Raw genomic sequence first — 23087 nt, forward strand, 5'->3', positions numbered from 1 at the left:
TTGATCATTTTACGACGTATTAATAAGGTTTTATTAGTGACTAATTACTGACGTTAACTATAATTCTTTGTAATAATTGACGATTTGACCTCAAATGACAAATTATTGAGGTCTAATAGACGACACCTTGCTATCTATAACTATTAATCATTATTTAAAGATTGGTTAATAAACAACATTATTAAAAATTAATATAATACTTTATATAATTAATACTATCAATATTTTAGAATTATCCCAGACAGCACATAATATTTATGATAAATATTTATTAATATTTATTAATATTTATTTTTTCAAAATATTATATAAATATTTTACACATATCAAGAGACACGGTAGTGTCTCGCGCCAAGTGAACGCACAGCGCGAGACCACCGTACATTTACGCGAGTACGCGACTTGCGAGCACCTGAGATTATCAGATCTCAATAACGATTTAACCGATCGAGTTCTAACTAGGTTCAATCGAAAGCTTAGGTTTGATTTATAAAAAAAAATGTTTTCATTTTTTTTTTTGCGTACTCTATGAGCGGAGATATAGCGACGCAAAGTCAAAAATGTAAATTTTTCATTTAAGATACGTCGTCGGTCTTTATTGAGTACACAAATTCAACACGAGAGGGCTCTTCTAAGACTTACCTGTGACAGTTTCTTATAAAATATATACTGCATAAATCGCTGTCATTCGTGATATGATCGTTTTGTGAGAGTAAAGAATAAATATTAAGTGATATATCTGTAAATTGTACGGTTAATAATTTCTTATAAGAAAAGTCTCGTAGATCCGATGAAAAATACGCGTTCGTAGTCGAATATACTTTGACGTTAGCAGACGAGTCCGCGGCGAGTTTCAAGGCGATAATGTGACAGTTCGGAATTAATAATGTGACATGCGCGTGGTTAATGGCGAGCAAGTTTTTATTTAGTTTCTGTACGCATATTACATTACGGAAGGAGATTCTAGTATAACGTACTATCCGTTAACAATCAGATAAGTATATTATATAAAATTTTTGTTTTTTTAATAGAAATAATTAGTTTGAGATAAATCAATATACTTTGTGCCATGTTTTATTTTTAGTTATTTATTAAAAGAAAGAGAGGAAGAAATACTGTATTTGAAGGTAAAGTAGAATAGAAGAAGAATAGATAAAAGAAAGAGTCGGTAAGGAGAGAAAGAGAGAAAGAAAAAAAATTTTAATAGTTAGGAAAAATTAAGAAGGAAAAGTAAGAAGAATAAAATAAAGTAAGTCACATATATACACATATAAATAAATTATAATTAATGTATGTTAAAAAGAATGTTATTGTCAAATTGAGAGAAAAGGAGAGAGAGTAAAAAAGAAAGAAAAGAATAATATTGTGTAATAATATTTATATACATATGCATGTATGTATGTATGTATATAAATGTAAGTATGTATGTGTATGCACGCACGCACGCACGCACACATACATGCATGTGTATTTTATCCTTCTTTCTTTTTTTTGTGTAAGTCATGTTTTTCCTTGAATATTATAAGATATAGTTTTTATTTTTTAATAGTGAAAACGAAGAATATTTTAAAGATAAATTTGCCTAGAAATATCAAGATACAGTAAATAGAAAAAAAATTGAAAAATATAAGAAAGGGAGAGAGAGAGAGAGAGAGAGAGAGAGAGAGAGAGAGAGAGAGAGAGAGAGAGAGAGAGAAAAGAAATAAGGAAGAATATTAGGTACGTGTAACAACAAAATAGAGAATAACGTTGCTAATAATGTGTTTATATGTATGTATTTATTTTTATATGTATGTATGTATGTATATATGTACATATAAGGATGTACGCACCCATATGTACGCGCGCGCGCGCGTGTGTGTGTATGTGTGTGTATTTTTTATCTTTTTTTCTCTTTTTTTCTTTATATAAATAACGCTTTCCTTCTTTTTTCCTTATGTTATACATAGTTCTAATAATTATGCGTTATTACTCGTATACTATATATTTATTACAAGTAATTATTTAAATTATTAGAACTATGTATAACATAAGGAAAAAAAAGAAGAAAAGCATTACTTACACAAAGAAAAAAAGAGAGGGAGAGATAAATAAAATTTACAAATAATACACACAGACACACATACACACACATATGTAGATATATACATCTTTTTATATACATATGACATATAAAAATACTTATATGTATAAACATACTTATATATATATATATAATCTAGACAATCTAAGACATTATTTTTTCCATAAATTAGTATGTAGAAAAATAATATGTATATATGTATACGTAATTTTTTTTTAGTAGAAAAGAACCTTCAAATCATTGTGGCTATTTCTCGATTATCTGCTGAAAGAGAAGAAAGAAAAAAGAGAAAAAGAGAATAATAAGCATAGCTATAAAAAACCTTTTTTTTTAGATATATAGCCACAAAAAATTGACAAATTATAAACAGAAGTTGACAAAAGTAATATAGAGAATGAAGCTTTACAGAAAATTACAAAACATGCAGTATTAGGTAGTTAGGTTATTATTTTTTCATTATTTTATTCTTATAAATAATTTCCATATTGTATAACATTGATGGGTCACTGCGTTTTAACGAGCCGGGCACGCCAAGTTTTTGTTTTTCCCATTGGTTGATTTTAATCATTTAATTATTTGATCATCAAGCCCGTTTATTATTAAATATTTTAATAAAAAGTTATAATAAATAAATTTTGTACAAATATTTTTATAATTGGCGCATTTACTTTATATCATTATTTGTATAGAAAAGACAATAACACAATAGAACAGTAAGACAATTTACCTAATATAATAGTTTTTTTCTTAGGGGTATGCATAACGCGTCGTGAGCCGAAACAGCTGTTTTTCCCGGTCGCGTGGATAACTTGGTGGGAGTCGCGGTGTACGGCGACGAGTCGGCGGGCAATGCCCTGGCGCGTGAAGCGAGGTTTCGTGACGCGGTGGGGTGAGCGGCACGGAGCGCCTCGAGCTCGGCGGTGCGCGGTACGCGGCGTGAAGTGTTGCGGGGTGTTTTGCCGCGCGATGATTTTGAAGTGCGTGTGGTGATCGAGGTGACGCCGGTCTCGATCTCGAGATCTCTCGAGGGAGACGGAGAACACTCCACCTCCGTTGTGTTCGAGCCGGGTGATCGGGCGTTTTGAGGAAGATCCGTAGCCGAGAACTCTCGGCGAAGACGGAGTACGCTCTACCCTCTGCTACGGATTCGAGACTAGGAGTTTTCGGATGCGAGCGGTACCGAGAGCTCTCGGTTAAGGCAGAGAACACTCTACCCTAATTACCGTGTCGCAGGAAGCTTCTCTGGATTGTACTCTGGTCGGGATCGGAATACCAGCTACGGTCGGAGCAAGAAGTGTCGCAGCCTCCACCGGAGCGGCTTTTTATATCCGCTCGGGTGGAGGATCGGAGATCCTCGTGGATCTTCGCATTTCTCCGCGCCCGCTCCTCTTCCGTGGAGGTTGGAAGAGCGCGGGGAAATACGCGGAGCGGAGACGATGATCGTCTCGACGCTTTTTATGCGGCGATTAGGACGGGCCGGTGTCCGTTGTTGCGGCCTGGCGGGTGTTCGGCCGGGCCGCGCGCGGTCGGTGACGCCAGCGGATGGGAGGTTCGTTACAACAATAATTAATTATTTAAAATAATGATTAAGGACAAATATTTATATAATATTTAATTGATGTTTTTATAAAATTAACTTAACATTTTAATAAATTGTTTAAAATAATATTTACGTAACATTTATTTAACGTTTATGTAGTAGTTATTTCACATTTAAAAAGTTTAAAATATTTTTTTTTAATATTTGACTCCTGGTTAGGAAGCGTTACTAATTGAAACCTCTAAGAGACACAAATTGAAACATCGGAACATAAAGAAAGTGAAGATTAAGACAATACATACTATCGAAACAATATGGCATATTAACAATACTCAAAAATTATAAAAAATAATATCTATCCTTCATTTTTTAACGAACACAGCAAAAATAGATCTTTTCATAAGTAATTCCACATGTAGCTATTTCGCATATGTAAAAATTAGTAAAAAACTGTGAAACTTTATGTTTAATTATAAAAACATAAGTTAACTATACATGTTTCATCATTTTGACAACAGCTATTGAAATGATCTATAATAATCTATAAAAATATGTATGAATAAACATGAAGTACTCATGGATCATCACAAAGTGTTAGGTTGCGTACGATCTTCGAAGTCAAGCGACGTCGACGGTGGTTAACAGTTGGATGGGTGACCGTTTTTTCGGGTGTATAAATTAAACATGTTCTAACAGGTACGACTGTGAGTTGGCTGAAACATGTTGTCTTCTCCCCTAAGTTATCGTAGAAATTAAGCGATGTTGAACTGGTGAGGTTACGTTGAATTTATCAAAATGGTTGAATAATGCAAACAATTTTTTGCTCTTAAAACATTAAGCAAATGTTCAGTAAATATTAAAAAAAATTTGTTTAAACGTTAAAAAAATGTTTATTAAATAACAGAATATTTTTTTAAATGTAAAATAAACATTTTTTTCATGAGAAAAAGGGGACTTATCCCATTATTTAAACGTTTTTTTAATGTTTTTAAAAATGTTTCTCAAACATTAAAAAAAATATTTTTCAAACATCATTGTGCTCATTGAATCCTCAAAGAACATCCAGTATATTAAAGCTTCAAGTACAGTCCCGTTACATATCTAAGAAAGTGTATCGATGCTTTATTGAATACACTCCTGATAGTATTGGTCAATCAGGGATAAAAAGATACTTTTGTGAGTGTGCCAATACACGAAAAACAGTTGGCTGCGGTTCGCACATTGCTGCTATTATTTATTATTTGTCGTGCAAACGATATTTATCAAAAATTCCGAGACCAGGCCAGCACTTATGTAACATATAAACAGACGGCATCACGCCTATTATCGATAAAGATTAGTCCGTCCATATAAATATTGTAAATAATAGTTTGAGAGCTAGTGATTATGTGAACGAATGTGTATATGTACTTCATTATTTTGAGAATCATTAATAAACATTTGATTTAATACGATTATAGTTTATTTTTTTATAATTATTTTATTTCATTTTTTTCAGTAAAAATTACTTGTAAAATACTGTCTATAATTCTACAAAAAATATAGCAATGGTACAAAAAAACATCAATTTTTAAAAAATTAAAAGAAATATTTTATTTTTCCAAGTACCTTCCACTGATTTCATTAATTCGAAAAAATTTGGTGTTGTAGAATACTATCCCAACATTCTACAAAAAAAATATCACAATTAGTACCAAAAGCATATCATATTGTTAAAAAATAAAAAGAATACTTTATTTTTTATCGATACCTGCTACCGACTATATTGTTTTGAAAAAAATACGTCTTGTAGAAAACTGTTCCAAGACTCTAAAAAAAATTTTCGTAATTGTACAGGAAGGATATCGGGACTAAAAAGAATCAAGAACGTTTATTTATTTTTTTTATCAATGTTTCTGTCATCAGAAACCCTTCCCGAATTTTTCATAAATGTGTTTCAATAATATCTATAACATATTAAAATTTCATAAAAATCGGTTAAGCCGATCAAAAAATATAAATTATTATTAGAAATTTTATTTTTATTATTTACACTAAAACAGCTCAATAAGAAGGGCTAATATTTGGCTAAATTGTAAGTAACACTGATAACAGCAATCAAAGCAAAAAAAATGAGCATGATCCGTGCGGGGGCAGATTGCCCCTTTCTTATCCGGCTACGGCCTTTATATTTATTTATAAAAATATTAGTTAACTACAAGTTTCATGTTTCTGACATTTATTGAACTGATCTATAACAAATATGTATTCATGAGCATCAAGTGTTCATGGATCATCACGAAGTGCTAGGTTGCGTACGATCTTCGAAGTCAAGCAACGTCGACGGCGACTCAGAGTTGGATGGGTGACCGCGAAAGTTAGGCAATCCCAGATATGACTATGGTGTGGTGGGTAAACGATGCTTGTTGAGAAACAACATAAATTTATTTTTTTTTACTATATAATTATGTTATTTCGATATTTTCACAATGCAAGTACTGCATATATAGGACATGTACCTGAAATATTTTCTAAAACGTCAAAATAACGACGGCTTTTATTACCTGGGATAGTCATAAAAATGACGTTAAAATGTTGTCTTTATTAGATGTAATCTAAAAATCTGTTTTGCCAATTTAAAAATAACAATAAAATACCGTCAAATATACGACACTAGCTTCTTGAAAATGATGTCAATAATATAAAAATAATGACGTATTTTTGACGTCAATGTATGACGTCGTTAAGATGAAACAAATGTAGTTTTACGACATTTGGACATCATCTTATGCTTCGTCATAAAATGACCAAAAAATGACGTCAATTAGACGACACCTTGCTACCTGGGATCTCAATTATTCCCGAGATGTCTTATATATTTTACAGATGACGAATTAGTAATGCTAAAAAGTAAAAGTATCATTAGCGATAAATACAATGTCACTGAATGAATACTGAACTAAGACTGATCGTGCTGGTCACGATACTGTACCGGATTTGTGAACACGTACATTTAAATATAAAGGAACAATATTTACTTCCACTGACATTGACGAACTAAATTACGGCACTGACACATTACGGATATGTGTGAACAGACCCTTAATTACATTGTTCGTCAACTTAATTTAATTAACATTATGTATTTCGGATTCAACTAAAGACTATGTTTCAAGAATAATATGTAGCGCACAGTTCGTGTAAACTAAATATTATAAAAATTCAAACAAAAATTTTTATTATCATGAGCATTAAAAACTGCTACAAATCGATATGAGTTATTTTATACTTATTAGATGTATAAGTAAATTCTCGCATTTTTGTAAAATAAATTTATTAATATAAAAACAACGGTAAAATTATTGTAACCTTTTTTTCCTTAAAATTTCGATTTTTTGATTTATACATATATACAACTAACATGATTCATACAATTTCCAAGTATGTTGCTAGTTTTTATATAAACCACTTCGATCCGGTACGGTATGGAAATTTTGAAGATTCGAATTGTGGTGTTTCTAGACATTTTAGATATCGTTGATCACGATTTTGATGTTCAGATTATTGAAATCGTGATCAACAATATCAAAAACCTTCAGAAACCTTGAAGTTCACATTTAGCAAATTTTTAATATATTGTTACGTGCGAGCTCGTGTGTGTGAACGCGAGCTTTATTAAATCAATGTATCGATTGACGTCGTCAGCTGACGGATGTCGCTTCGTTTTGAAGTTGTTTTGTTTGTTTGTATTGGTTTTGGTTTTGAGTTGTCTAGCCAAGAGTTGTCACCTACGTGTGCTTTTAATAAATTGCTAAAGCTAACGAATTACTTTATTTCGCGCGCGAGCGAGTGTTTGGGAGTGCGCGAGCGAGTGCTGTGTTAGCGTGTGCGAGTGTGCGGCGTGGAAAACGCTACAATATCATACAGTACCAGATCAGGGTGGTTTATATGAGCTAGCAACCATAAAAACTGGGACTGTCCCGATTGCGCACATAAGCGATTGGACACAGTAGTATTTCCCGATTGGACACGGACCAGATTGCACACCAACCCGATTGTACACAGACCCGATTGCGCACCGACCCGTTTGCACACGGACTCGATTGCACACTATACGCTTCCGCATTGCAGATAGTACATGGGTTAGCGACTTGGACGGGGTGGATGCGGAAGGGGGGGCAAAGCCCCCCTTGCACCCCCCCCGTGTGTGTGTGTGTGTGTGTGTTGTGTGTGTGTGTGTGTGTGTGCACAAAGCATTTTCTGCACCACATGGGTTTGTGACTATAAAATATGTATAAAAAAGAAAAATATTATAATGAATATTTTGTATGTATTTTTATGTCTGAGTTTGCCAGGTATAAAAAAATTATGATAAATATTTATGAAAATATCCTCTTATAAAATAGCCATGTAACCCTAAAGTTGCCTGCTAATCGCGATTGCATTGTTGCCGCTTTATTCCGATCGCGATTGGCTGTCTCGCGCTTGACTCGCTTCGTGTGCGAGAGTCGTGGTTTGACAGTTTAGTCGAGAGTAGCTGTCATTGCGATTGAATTTTGACAGCTGTCAAATTTAGTGAAAAGAGTCGATCAAGTAAGTTGTAATTTATATAATCCAATTATGATATTTAACTATTTCTTAACAATTTATATAACATATGTGTGTGTGTGTGTGTATGTATGTGTGTAAATTCTAGGATTATATATGTGTAATCGAAAAATAGACAAGAAAAAGACGGAAATAGATTGATAAATAGAGCGAGAGAGAGAAGGAGAGAGGGGCGGGAAAGGAAAGAAGAAAAGAAATATAAATCCAGGTAATGATATGAAGAAAATACATACTTATCTTTTAATATTATTTATATGAAAAACATAATTATTTATAACATAATATTTATTATACAATACTAAGTTTTTTCAGAGATAAATACAGAGAGAAATAAAGAGAGAGAAAGGAAAAGAAAGAAGAAAGAAAAACAAATACAAAATCAGGTAATGATATAAAAAAATGCATAGCTGTTTTTACAAAAAAGTCATTTATACAAAAAATATATTTATAAATAATATTTAATACACATCATGTTTTTTTGTAAAAACAGTTATGTGGTTTTTTTATAATATTAAAATAAAATGATGAAAAATAAATATTTTACGAAATACTTAAAAATAATTTATATAAAATGTTTTCTTTTTGCAAAAAATGAAACTATGAAATATTTTGTAAAATGTTCACTTTTTATTTTAATAATGTGCACAAAATAAGAGAAAGAATCAATTGGTATAAGAAAACCACGTAAGTGTTCTAACAAGAAAAAAACCATGATGTTTTGTGCATATAAATATTACATAATATTATGTTTTTTGTAAAAACAGTTATGTGGTTTTTTTATACCAATTGATCTTTTCTCTTATTTTATGCATAATATTATTAAAATAAAATGATAAAAAATAAATATTTTACAAAACACTTTATAATTTGTATAAAATATTTCCTGTTATGCAAAAAAAAACTATGAAAAAACTATGAAATATTTTGTAAAATTCATTTTATTTTAATAATATTATGCATAAAATAAGAAAAAAAATCAATTAATACAAAAAATCACAAAACTGTTTTTACAAAAAACATGATATTAATAATTGTTTTTTATATAAATATGATTTTTAAAAAATAACTATATTTTTGACATCATTACCTGGTTTTATATTTATTTTTCTTCTTTTTCTCCCTTTCTCTCTCTCTCTCTCTCTCTCTCTCTCTCTCTCTCTTTTTCTCCATTTATATATTTAAAAAAAAAAACATCGTTTTCTGTATAATAGACAAAATTTTATAAATAAATTATGAAATATTTTGTAAAATATTTATTTTTTATTATGTTATTTTAATAATATGCACAAAATAAGAAAAAGAATAAAAAACCATGACATTTTGTGAATATAAATATTTGTTAGAATATCATACTTTTTTATAAAAAACAGTTATGTGGTCTTTTTATAAAAATAGATTGTTCCTATTGTTTTATACATAATATTATTACAATAAAATAATAAAAAATGAATATTTTACGAAATATTTTATAGTTTAGTTTTTTGCATAAAAAATGTTTTATAAAAATTATAAAATATTTCGTAAAATATTCATTTTTTATCGTTTTATTGTAATGATATTATACATAAAATAATAAGAAGAATCTATTGGCATAAAAAGACCACATAACTGTTTTTACAAAAAAACGTAATATTTTAACAAATATTTATATGCACAAAATGTCATAGTTTTTTGTAAAAACAGCTATGTGGTTTTCTTATATCAATTGATTTCTTTCTTATTTTGTGCATAATATAAATTATTAAAATAAAATGATAAAAAATGAATATTTTAGAAAATATTTTGTAATTTGTATGTTCCAAAATATTTCTTATTATACAAAAAACTAAACTATAAAATATTTTGTAAAATATTTACTTTTTGATTACTTTATCTCAATACTTTTTTGCACAAAATAATGAAGGAATTTATTTATTATGTAAGGAAAAGAAAATTAAAAGACAGTAAAGATTTAAAAAAAAATAGAAAAAGTAGTTTTATGTTAATAATATTATGCACAAAATAATAAAAAGGATCTATTGATATAAAAAGATCACATAACTGTTTTTTTTTACCAAAAAACATGATATTGTGTACTAAATATTTATATGCACAAAAAGATGAGGAAAATTATTTAATATAAAGAAAATAAAATTTAAAAGAACAGTAAAATGAAGGTGAACAAAAGTCATAAAATTATAGTTTTTGGATATCTCGAATGGATAAACGAAATGCGAATTTTTCAATTTGTACGAAAGAGAGCGCACTAAAAGAAGCGCTGAGCCGCTTTAGCTGTAGCACGACCCACTGTGTCAGTCACTGTGAAGTTGGCACCGCAAGTTTTCATGACAGTTCTACTTGCACCCCAAATAGTTCTAGAGGTCCTGATAAGTTCCAAAAATAGTTCCGTTGATTTAGTTAAAAAAAATGAAATTAAAAAAATGAGGTGCTATTTTTCCTGGCACCTCATTAATAAAAATTGAACGTTTTAACAGCATTTGTAGTGTTCTACTTGCACCCGTAATAGTTTTAAAGTTCCCGATAAATTTTAGCAATAGTTCTGTACATTCAATATATTTAAACAATCTTTTAATTTGGCTGTTGGCACCGCACCACAAGAGTAAAGTACCCCTGTCTAGCAAATTTCGGCCAACTTTATGGCCTTTTCTAACAGTTCTGCAATAATTCCAAAGCTTTTGTAGATTTCGTCGACAGTTTCCGTCTTTAAGCATTTTTTAATAATTTTTTTATTAGACGGCTGGCACAGCACTACAAGAGTAAACTACCATTTTATAGCAAGTTCCAGACGAGTACATAGTATTTTTCAATAGTTCTGCAATAGTTCCAAAGCTTTTTGCAGGTTTCGTCAACAGTTCCGGTCTTTAAGCGTTATTAAACAATTTTTTTATTAGACGGCTGGCACCGCACTACAAGAGTAAACTACCATTTTATAGCGAGTTCCAGACAACTACATAGCATTCTCCAATATATTTCTGCAATAGTTCCAATGCTTTTTGTAGGTTTTGTCGACAGTTCGTTTGACAAACAATTGTATTTATACGTAATCTCTTTCTAAACCTCTCACGATGAGTATTTATACATGTCATGAATTACTAGTTAACAATAGAGCGACATTGTAAGTTAATTTACAAATAAAATATTATATTAAAATTAAATATATTTGACGATCAATACTGTAATTATGTTGGTAATTTAACTTAAACAAATCATATTTTAATTTAATATAAAAAAGTTTCTCAAAATTAACTTTTATTTTAACTAGAAACAAATTAATCTGAACGTAAATTTAATAGAATTAGTATATATTTACGTAACTTTTAACATAATAGAATTAATTTCATAATCAATTAAATTTTATTAACTTACAAAGGAACCTTGCGAACCCGAAAATTTTAATTTTAATGAAACTTGGCATAAATGTAGAGGGGGTAAATACATGAATTTAGAAATTTTTAGTTGGTGCTTATAAACAGTTTAAAGGGGTGAAACCACCCTTCAAAGATGATACATTTTTGCGTTTTTTCGATATATCTCGCAAACTAAACAAAATATTAAAAAATGTTTCATACAAAAGTCTTACAGTATAAATATCTCTATTTAACTGTGCTATTTATTATTAAAAAAAAAAATTTTTTTTAAACTTTTTCTTTAAAAAATAAATTTTTTTTGAAAAAATAAATGGCACAGTTAAATAGAAATATTTATACTGTAAGACTTTTGTATGAAACATTTTTTTATATTTTGTTTAGTTTGCGAGATATATGGAAAAAATGCAAAAACGTCTCGACTTTGAAAAGTGATTTCACCCCTTCAAACCGTTTATAAGCACCAACTAAAAATTCCTAAATTCATGTATTTACCCCCTCTACATTTATGCCAAGTTTCATTAAAATCAGAATTTTCGGGTTCGCGAGGTTCCCTTGTTAGTTAAAAAAATAGATTAACTAACCCAACTCTAAAATTTAAAAAATGTCAATTACATTACTAACACATACATATTAGATACCATAAAATTGGCTGAAGTTTAAATACAATAACGTAGTATTCATATCTAATAGTGCGAGCCAGAATCAAATAAAAAATTGTTTAAAAATGCATAAAGGCCTGAATTGTGGACAAAACTTGCAAAAAGCTTTGGAACTATTGTAGAAATATATTGCTGTGGAGAATGCTATGTACTCGTCTGGAACTCGCTATAAAAAGGTAGTTTACTCTTTTAATACGGTGCCAGCCGTCTAATAAAAAAATTGTTTAAAAATGCTTAAAGACCGGAACTGTCGACGAAACCTACAAAAAGCTTTGGAACATTATTGCAGAATTGTTAGAAAATGCCATAAAGTTGGCTGAAACTCGCCAGACAGTGGTACTTTACTCTTGTGGTGCGGTGCCAACAGCCAAATTAAAAGATTGCTTAAATATATTTAATGTACAGAACTATTGTTAAAATCTATCAGGAACTTTAGAACTATTGCGGGTGCAAGTAGAACTGCTGTTAAAACGTTCAATTCATTAATGAGGTGCCACGGGAAGTTAGCACCTCATTTTTTTAAATTTCATTTTTTTTAACTAAATCAACGGAACTATTTCTGAAATTTACCAGAAACTCTAGAACTACTTGGGGTGCAAGTAGAACTCTTATGAAAACTTGCGGTGCCAATTTCACAGTAACACGCATAACTCGGTGAAAAATAACCCATCGAATTGATATCAAATTAAGAGAGAATTGATATAAATTGCATTGATTAAATCAAATTGATGTCGATTTGATGGTTATTTCTCTGGAAAATCTATCTTAAAACGATGAATTTTACAACCGTATAAAAATTATTTACAGAAATGCTAACAAAATTTCTCTATTAGTAAAATATTATCAGAGATTGATATAGGTACAAAATGAATGAAAAATGTATTAGAGACGAGAAATGAGCGTAAATAGTTCTTAAAAATTCTATGTAAATATGTAATCATGCCATGTAACCCTCTTCCAAAGTTTGAGAAGTACAAGAAATAAACAAGTTGTGTATATATTATATGCGGTAGTAATTTTATTATGCAGAGTAATAACAAATAAAAAAATAACAGTTGGCGCGCGCGAAGCGCGTGCACGTTCTAGTTAAAAATAAATATTTATGCTATTATAATCCAAAAATATAAAAAATAATTCGAGTTTATATACCGTAAACATTTTTCAGTACATTTTAAAAATATATTTTATATATCGTTAATAATAATTTTTGTTATTTCTAAATGGTTTATGAAAAATAATTATTTAACTTGAAGAATATTTTTAAAAAATATCAACATTTGTATATTTTTAAAAAGAATATTTTTAAAAAGTTTATCAACATTTTATATAATGGAATTTGTGTCCAATTTAGTGCCATTTTGCTTAAAAATTTTGAAGCAAGTATTCCGACATGTTGCTTTAATAATAATAATAACAATAATAATAATAATGAAGAGGTGGTGTCTAAATTCATATACTACAAAAGGCTTATTGTACTTTCACAAGATACAGATATTATGAGAGGTTAAAAATCTCAATGTGGAATGTAGGCTTGAACTCGCAACTCACTTACAAGTTCATCACTTTTACACGGAGCGCACATGGCATTCTCTAAACAAGATTTATTAAAAAATATATTACCGAAAAAATAATTAAAAGCGGAAAACTCAAGATACCGTTGTTTGATGGCGTGTAAAAATTATATGGCCGCGGAAACTTATTTATACATCTAAAATATAAAACAATATTATCTTAGATAGCAACGTGTTGCTGATACGTTATTCTCAAGTGTCGTTATCATAATTGCAGCGATATCATAATTACAACAGACTTCGGATTTATTAATAAATTGATGCTTTTACAATAACTTGGGATAGCAACTTGGCAATAACTTTGATTTCGTCGTTATCAAAATTTTTACCGTTATGTTACTATAATAATGTACAAGCTCACATAATATTATATTGCTGACAACGCAAGGACAACTTTAATGCTACCTTGTCATTAAATACATGCTGGCAATACATATATACATTGTTTTCTACATGCTTCAATGTAAATATATTTGATATTGTTAAAAATAAATATAAGACAAGTTGCCATCATAAACAATTACAGATTTGCGTAATTTTACTTATATGTTAGACACACTTTGTATTATCTAGAATAATACATAAATTTGTCTAATAACCTGGCTTAATGTCGTGAAGGCAGACAGTGATATCGGTCAATGACTTGATTTCAGGCATGGTATTTACTATCCTCAACATGCCATTATGTAATTGCATCACTTCCTGCTGTTCTGTTTTCGCATCTGCTATTTCTGAATTAGTACTTTTCTTACACGATTCAACAGTTGTATTAATTTTTGGCGAACTTGTGGATGCCAAAATGTCCAAATTACTACTTTTATCATATTTTTTTGTATTTGGCTGTTCCGTCATAATATATTGCAACATGTTATTAGAAGATTCAAGAGACGAAATTTGTTTCCGAATAGGATCGATAATGCCTTGAACTTTTGTCATGCTACTATTTGTTTTGCTGCAAAAATATAAAATATGTTCTCTTAATTACATTTCTTAATTTTTGAAAAATTTTATAATATAGTATTTATACAAGGTCTGTTAATTTATCTCTGGTAATTATTCAATTTAGAGGAAGCAGCTCCGATGTCCTTGACATATGTTATCAAGGTCACCCTTCTGAGTGACCTTCAAAAGATTTTAGCCGTCGTTCGTGATTCGTTAAAAAGTTATTAACAAAAAAGTTTCATAAATACGATACAAAAATACTCAGTATAGGAGTATATCAGATGGGTTTGCAACTTTCCACCTGTAACGAGGTCCACCCACGCCTCCCTCCCTTCTTATAGAGTGAAACGACGTCCACGCTTGTACTTTATCACAAGGGTTTGCAACTTTAGATTTGTAATTGTAGCCAAATAGCGACTTTAAAATGTTTAAGTTAGGTTAGGTTAAGAAAAATACGGGGACGGAATGCAGTTCCCCGCCCACATGTTCTTTGCACCACACTTTGCATATGAATTAGCAAATCACGCATTTCATATATTATTAAGTAATATAAAATACATCGGATCTGCCTCTCCTAAAGTGAATAATTGCCTTATCCATTTATCTACGTAAAGCAAAATTAAATAAAAGATATATTCACAGTTCTATAGTCTGAAAAACAATAAATAATGATAATAATATTATGAAAAGCTTCCGGATGAATGCCATGTACAGAAACAGCGCATTATGCTTAACATTTCATAATACTATTACCATTAATTATTGCTCTTTAAACCATATAATTGTAAATATATTTTTATTTGATTTTATTTTGTGTAAATAAAAAGGATGATAAATTATGTCTAATGTTATTTTTGTTATAATACGACATTGTAAAATCGTAAAACTAGAGTAATAGTAATAGTATGTTTGACTTTGAAGAGATGCTGAAGTCGTCTGTTTTACTGACAAAAAGACAGTAATTTTCATTTCACAATATCTTTTTATTTCTTTTATAGATTTGAAAATCATTCTGTAAAATAAAAGTATACGCATTACTACCAGTCTGTAGGATAGAGTTTCTATCAAAAACGGAAAATATTGTTAATTCGCTGTCACAATATCGTAACACTGTTTGCTTAATATAAAAAATCTACAGTTTGTACTTACGAAATTTATATCCACAGACTCGTAGACGACGAGAACAGTGTCAAGTTTCGAAACAAGTTTCGAGAACAAGTTTCGAAAATTGGATTTTGATGCCCAATTGAGACAAAATTACGAAACAAAAATTTTGGTTATATAAAGTCGTAGTAAAAAGTCGATAAGTAGAACAATATGAAAACATTTTTTTTGTTTTCGATAAAGTCCAATTCACAGATGAATATCAATATGTGTATTTTCTGAAGAATTTCCAAATGTATAAAAGAAATATATCTCTATAAAAGAAATAAAATCTCGTTATTAATGTGTCGTTACGAATAATTCTACATTATCGACCCCGATCAAGTTTGATTGGGGTCGATAATGTAGTCCAGCATCCCCTTAAGGGACGATAAATTTAATTACGTGTAAGGTTATTTTTGTTATAATACAACACCCATCCAAAAATTTTTCATAATAAAATCAGTATCCACGAAAGCCTTAAAACTAGAATAATAATAATAATATATTTGATCTTTAAGAGGTCATTTCAAAGTAGGACTGACGATTTAGACCGAGTAATGAAATGTCCAAGATACCCGCTCGCTACTTGAAATATGCAGGGTTGAGAACGTTACTTCATAAAAGTAATGCGTTACCATTACCGTTACTCGTTACTAATTTGAAAAAGTAATTCGTTATTGTTACTCGTTACTAAAAAAGTAACGATTTATTTTCGTTACTTTATTGTTTTTATTAAAAGTAATATTTATTACTAGTAATCCACATAGAAATTGGCATCCAGTGGACGTCCAATGGACGTCCACTAAACCTCCATAGATCTATGGGACGTCCATGTCCATGATGGAAGTCAGATGGACGTCCATTGGAGATCTTAGTCAATTTCTATGGCTCCATGGATGTTTACTTCCATGGTGGAAGTCAAATGAACATCCATTAGAGATCCAGTAAACTTCCATAGCTCCATTGGATGTTTACTTTCATGATGGAAGTCAGATGGACGTTCATTAGAGATCCAGTAAATTTCCGTAGTTCCACTGGATGTTTACTTCCATAATGGAAGTTAGATAAACGTCCGTTAGAGATCCACTAAACTTCCATAGCTCTATGGGATATTTATTTCCATGGTGACAATCAGATAGATGATCCATCTTACCTCTATAATAAATTTCTGTCTTAAAAGATCTTAAAAGATATCCATTATACGTTACGCGGATAATTAATAGAGGTTTTACGGAGTCTCGATGGACGACCGATGGATCATTGGTAGAAGCTTCACGGAGCCTCGATGGACAACTGACGGACGTTTCGTGGAATCAAGGCTCCTCTACTAATAATCCACAAAACGTCCGTCATCATCCAGCGAGGCTCTGTAAAACCTTCACTACCCATCGCTACGTGGCGTGTGTTTCTGGTGAATAAAATGCATTTTTTAAGTGAATAAAAGGGGCTCGTCAAGAGCGTAGAAGGAAGTAAGATTTCGCCATCGACATATAGTACAAGACTGATAAACTATATATCAGTCTGTAAAAAAAATTGATAAAAATGAGAAGGACAAAATAAAAACTTTTATTTAAGAAAAATGATATGTTTAAAAAAATATTTATAGAAAACATAATAATACATTTAATCAAGAAATATTTATACTCAATGCTACTTTAAGTATAAAATATTTTTGAATAAAGGCACTTTTGCATTTTGTTAAGAATACATTTTTTTATACTTAATAATCCACGAAACGTCCATCGAGACTCCGTGAAGCCTCCATCAACGATCCACACAACGTCCAGTAGACATCCTTGACGACATCCAATGGAGGTCCAATGGACGTACGCAATGCGGAACTATGGATTTCCAATGGCTCTGTATTGAATGTCCAATAAACGTCCATTGGAGATTTTGTTTCTGTGGGTACTAAAAATCTATACGTTACAGATCAAGTCTAACTAACTCTAAAATGCAACCACAAAGAAATAATAGAAAAATTTTTTAATTATATATATATATATATATATACTTTTTTATACATACATATTGTGACTGCTGTCATTCGTCACAAGAGTCGCAGGGACCCAATCGCGTTTTCACTACACCCTCCTGCCTCCTCCCGCTTGGAAGTAGGCGCAAAAGCGTTTCGCGTTTCGTTTTTTGTCCGTGTGCCGTCTTACGTGCTGTTTTATGTTTTTCTGAGTTTTCAAGGGTTATATTAAGAGTGCGATGGAAATTGGTAATCGCAACATGTAGGACTTTGTGTAATTTTGACATCCCGTCTAGCCGGAAGACGCCAGGAGCGCGCCGGAACAGCGAAGAAGAACGAGTTGCCGCCGAGGAATCGCCAAGATCTCCTTGAGAGTAGGAGCACGCAGATCGTACCGTCTTTTTGCTTCGCCATATAATTACTGTCTATTTGTAAGAATTTCGATACTGTCACAAAAATAAATTACAAGAGTTGAACAGACACTTTTTACTGATCCATAAACGGGACAATATTCGGACGGACTTCACGCAAGTCCTAACAAGGAAAGCAGAAACGTAAGATGTTACTTCCCGCTGAGCCACGAGATGAAAGTCGGAGAGCGACATCCCGAAGAACGGTGATACGACCACTCGAGAAGGACGAAACCGTCGCCAGCGAAATAGAGAAGAATTCTGTTGCGAAGGACATGCAAATTCAAATCTCGCGCCTAAGATCTACGAGTGTGTAGCGACAGCGTACGTAACGTGTCCCACGCGAATCAAGCCGCAGAATCGCAACCAATAAGGATGCGACACACTTAGACAAAAGGGGACGCGTCGCGGCATGACCTCCCACAGGACGATCGATCCTCACTTTTGGCTACAAAAGTTCAACCGATAAGATTCGGAGCCAAGGGCGATAATGATAAGAGGATGCAGGATCGAGCCAACCCTAACCTCCTGAGAAAGCGAGTGAGGAGTGGACTTAGTGAGACGAGCGTTATATATCCTGTAAAGTCGCCGATTTCCAGATCAGACGAATCGCAGACCAACTGCACAAATTTTACAATGTTCTTGTTTCGCGAGATCTTAGAGTAGCTGAAGTTTGGAACCTCTCATGATCTCGCCTGCCTGTGTAAATCCGAATTCTTGTCTTGCGTTTTCATTGCGCGCAGGCCTACACCACAGCCAAGTCACTTTCGTTAATTTATATTATGGAATTTTGTATTCAATTCCGTCAGAGTATTTGTTCATGGTTACTTTCCGCGTCATTTGCGAGTGATTATTATTTACAGCGTATGTTCCACACGGAATAAGTTTGTTGGCGGGAGATCACGAGCTTAGTGCGTGTCGCGCAAGCTATAATGCACTGTACGTCCCGCCCGTCCTTGACGACCAGGGTTGCCATTTTTCTTTTAATAAAAACCGGGACTTTTCAATTAGCGGGGAAGGGGGGGGGGTAAATATTTACAAATTTATTTACATGATACATTTTTTTCTTTTTTATTAATCTATTTTCATGTCATTACACAATTATAGAAATGATTTAAACATTAAAATAAAGACTTTAAAATAAAATTAAATAAAACAAAATTAACAACATTAATTCTATCAGTTAAACAATATAAGTTAATAATATCAGTTATATCCGATATCAGAGGCATCTATTTATTCCAGACGATAAAACAAGGCTTTGAAGCCTCTGCAGCTCTCTTTAGATATTGCACTTTGCTTACGAATTTTATTAATTTCTGAAACTCGAGACTTCTAGCATCCCGGCCGCTATTGTGCCGGGATGCGGGACAAAGATTGAAAAATCGGGACAATCCCGGCAAAAGCGGGTGGCAACCCTGTTGACGACTGTCCTCGCGCCGGAGATTTGACGACGATTTGCTTGCGTTTAGGAAAAATTAAGACACGCTTGAAAATAACCTTTGTGTTACATCGCGCATTTGATAATCGTTTTCTTCCCGACTCAAAGTTAATTCGAGCGAGCACAGGCTCGTTGTACGCGGATTATAGTTCAATCGTGTGTTCGAGGCCACGTTATTATTGTATTCGTCTGAACTCGTGAATGTAATTGTTAATTTTGTTGTTTTAAATTATGCTTTATTTGAGATAGTTCTCTCGCCTTCCCGATTTCAACCGCCCTTGCTGAACCTCCCCTCTACTATTTTTCAAAGCTGAGTAGTCGGCTGTCGGAGCCGCCGAAGTCTGTGTCGAAAATATAATAATTATTCTTTTGACGCATCCGTTTGGGAGATCATTACCGCGCATATCGCGAAAAGAGTGGTATGCGCGGTAATGCGCTCTCTCGTACTCATCTTTTTAAGTGATAAATACGAAACCACTGTCGTCCCGTTATCCGGATGACACAAAACGACGACACAGGAGTAAAATTGCCCGCCGCTCGTGACCACGGTCGCAATATATAGATACTAATATATTAATATTAATATAGATATACACTTTTCCAATTGCACGTATAATCATTAATATCACATTAACCCTAGAACGGTATATTTTTCAATCTCAAACATTTTACTGGGTTAAAAATGAACTCCATTCATTACCAAACGTGCTGCATTGAACAGATAGACCAAAATCAATATTGTACTAAACGAATTTCTTCATCTTTTCATGACAAAGACGATGGTATAATACGCAATAATATTAATTACCATTAAGGGGATGCTGGACTGCTTCTCAAACTTGAATTGGGGTCGATAATGTAGTCATTCGTGCACATCATTAATAAGATTTCGTATATATTTTTTTTATAGATTTGAAAATTCTTTTCTAGAATTAAAGTACACATATTAATATCAATCTGTGAATTGGATTTTATATCGAAAAACAAAAATTTTTTTTTATATTACTTTACTTACCGACTTTTTCCGAATCCGCACTCACACATACATACAAGATTTTCATTAAAAGAAATCATTATACTGAAGCGTCTAGGCTCATTTCTAAAAGCACAGAATTGTTCTTTCTTTTAATGCAATGTGCGAGGCACGCTTGTTTTGAACGTACAAAGTCTAAAATTTTTATATGTAGTAAATGTTTTCACAAGTCGACTACAGGAGTCGATCACAAAACTGTAATTTTTTAATTTTTTTCGTTTTTCATATAAACTTGTGTACTGCGCACTCCGTTAGTGTCTATATTTTAATTCTGGAGAAGGATTTTTAATTCTGTGTAATCAACAAAAAGATTTTTTAGAAAAACAATAATCGCGTTTAATTGGTAAAACAGACCCATCTCCAGCATCCCCTTAAACATGTGAAATATTAATTTAAATAAAATAAGGTTAGAAAAAAATCGCAAAAATAACTTCTTTTTGAAAATCTATCGTATTTCCGTCAATTTTTAATGAATTTAAAAAACCGAACAGTTTTGGAAAAGTAAAAGATAAATCTAAAACCGGGATAAAATGGATTTTAGATATCGTTTAAAAAGTATAATTATTTTGACAAATAATAGTTGAAAAAAAACGATATGTTGAAAAAAAATGAAAAAATAAATAAAAACAATCTATCTTTTATTTTGCTATAAAATTGTATAAAATGTTTTTTTTTAACATAGAATATATTATTAAAATATTTTCATGACTTCAAGCGACGCCCGCCACTCTGTATTATCCTGTAATTTTCACAGACAGGAACGTTGTATCAATCTTTCTACAGCGAGCGCCCGTCCGAACGAAATACTAACATAAGCGGCGTATTTTTGTAAAAGTAAATGTAGTAGCAGCGTCGGTATCGGTTGACAGATTTGGCGGCGTCGGCATCGACTCTCAGATCTCACGGCATTGACATCAGCTGTAGATCTTGCGGTGTCGGCATCGGCCACAGATCTTTTAATCGGACGCAGTATTTTAGATCGGGCGACAAAGACGCGGAGCCGTCGAAAATAATCGTGGTTTGCCCTTTGAGAGGATACAAACACAAAAAAACATTGTTTCGTACACGAAGAAAATCTGATTGTAAAAATTACTATGGTAAATAGTAAGCGCGGACTAAGTAAAGAATTATGAAAAATTTTATGTTTTTATTGGGGGTGGCTCACTTGGACATAGTACAATTGGACACAGTACAGATGGACACGTTGCAAATGGACACAAAATAATGTACACGTTCAAATGGTATGACACGATTTATTTAGACACAGGAATTTTGTACACCGCAAAGTTGTACACCGTACATTTCTGTTTAGGGCACCCCTACCGGCGAGGTGGGTGTGGGAAGAAGGCCGTTCGGTCCCCCTTGCACTCCAAAGGTGTATGCGCGCGTGTGTGTGTGGGGGAGGGGGAGGGCACGGTTACGATGTAAAAATGTACGGTGTACATTATTTTGTGTTCATCTGCACTATGTTTGTACTATGTCCAAGTGAGCCACCTCCAATAAAAACATAATAAAAATTTTCATAATTCTTTACTTAGTCCACGCTTACTATTTACCATAGTAATTTTTACAATAAGATTTTCTCCGTGTCCAAGTAACGAAATGAGTCGACTGCGGTGTAAGCGCCCGCATAAGGAAAATGCGAGCGAAAAACGAGACTCGGATTCACACGTGCAGGTGTGATCGGGTGAAGATTATGAGAGTCTCAAGATATTCGCGACTCTAAAATCAAGCTAAAGAAAGACAGTACAAAAGTCGATCCGCGACTCCTCCAATCGCGAAATTGGCGACTTTACAATATTTGCTGCTTTCTATTTACATCAAAACTCTGATAATTCTCACTTATGACGTCATAACTCAGTTAAATGCACGTTCCTTTTGCATTCTTACAAGTGAGATTCAACTGAGTTTTCTCCTACAATCTGAGCAATTTCAAGAACGTGTGCTTTACTAAGTCTCGCATACTCACTTTAGAAGTGAGGTGAGGTTATATATTGAGATAATTTTGTCATTAAAATAAGCGTAATCACTTGCATGTTTCTTTAAATCACTGAGTAATGACGTCACTATCTGAGTATAAAATACTCACATTACTGAGTGACTCAGTCTCACTTTCAGATAAATGGAAAGTAGCAATTATGCGACGCTCGTCTCATTAACGCTGCTCCTCGCTAGACTCGCCTCCTCGGGATTGGGAGGTCGGCTTTTGCGTCCTCTTACAATAACAGCTCGTTGTTGCTCGGGATCACATCGTTAAGACTTCCGCAGCCAGAATGAGGATCGATTGTCGCGGAGGTCACGCCGCGACGCGCCGCACTTTGCTTAAGTGGGT

General features: G+C 32.3%; 1 protein-coding gene across 1 annotated transcript in view; it reads right to left on the bottom strand.

The window, feature by feature from the left end:
* Positions 1-23087, bottom strand: part of LOC105835433 (ADP-ribosylation factor-binding protein GGA3) — a gene marked incomplete at its 3' end in the record, with an annotated part of 67699 nt that overhangs the window by 35528 nt on the left and 9084 nt on the right. Inside the window, 1 exon segment of the mRNA XM_036285669.1 lies at positions 14408-14760. Coding sequence (XP_036141562.1) covers positions 14408-14760 — 353 coding nt within the window.

This window comes from Monomorium pharaonis, chromosome 4, assembly GCF_013373865.1.
Source record: "Monomorium pharaonis isolate MP-MQ-018 chromosome 4, ASM1337386v2, whole genome shotgun sequence".
Taxonomy (NCBI): domain Eukaryota; kingdom Metazoa; phylum Arthropoda; class Insecta; order Hymenoptera; family Formicidae; genus Monomorium; species Monomorium pharaonis.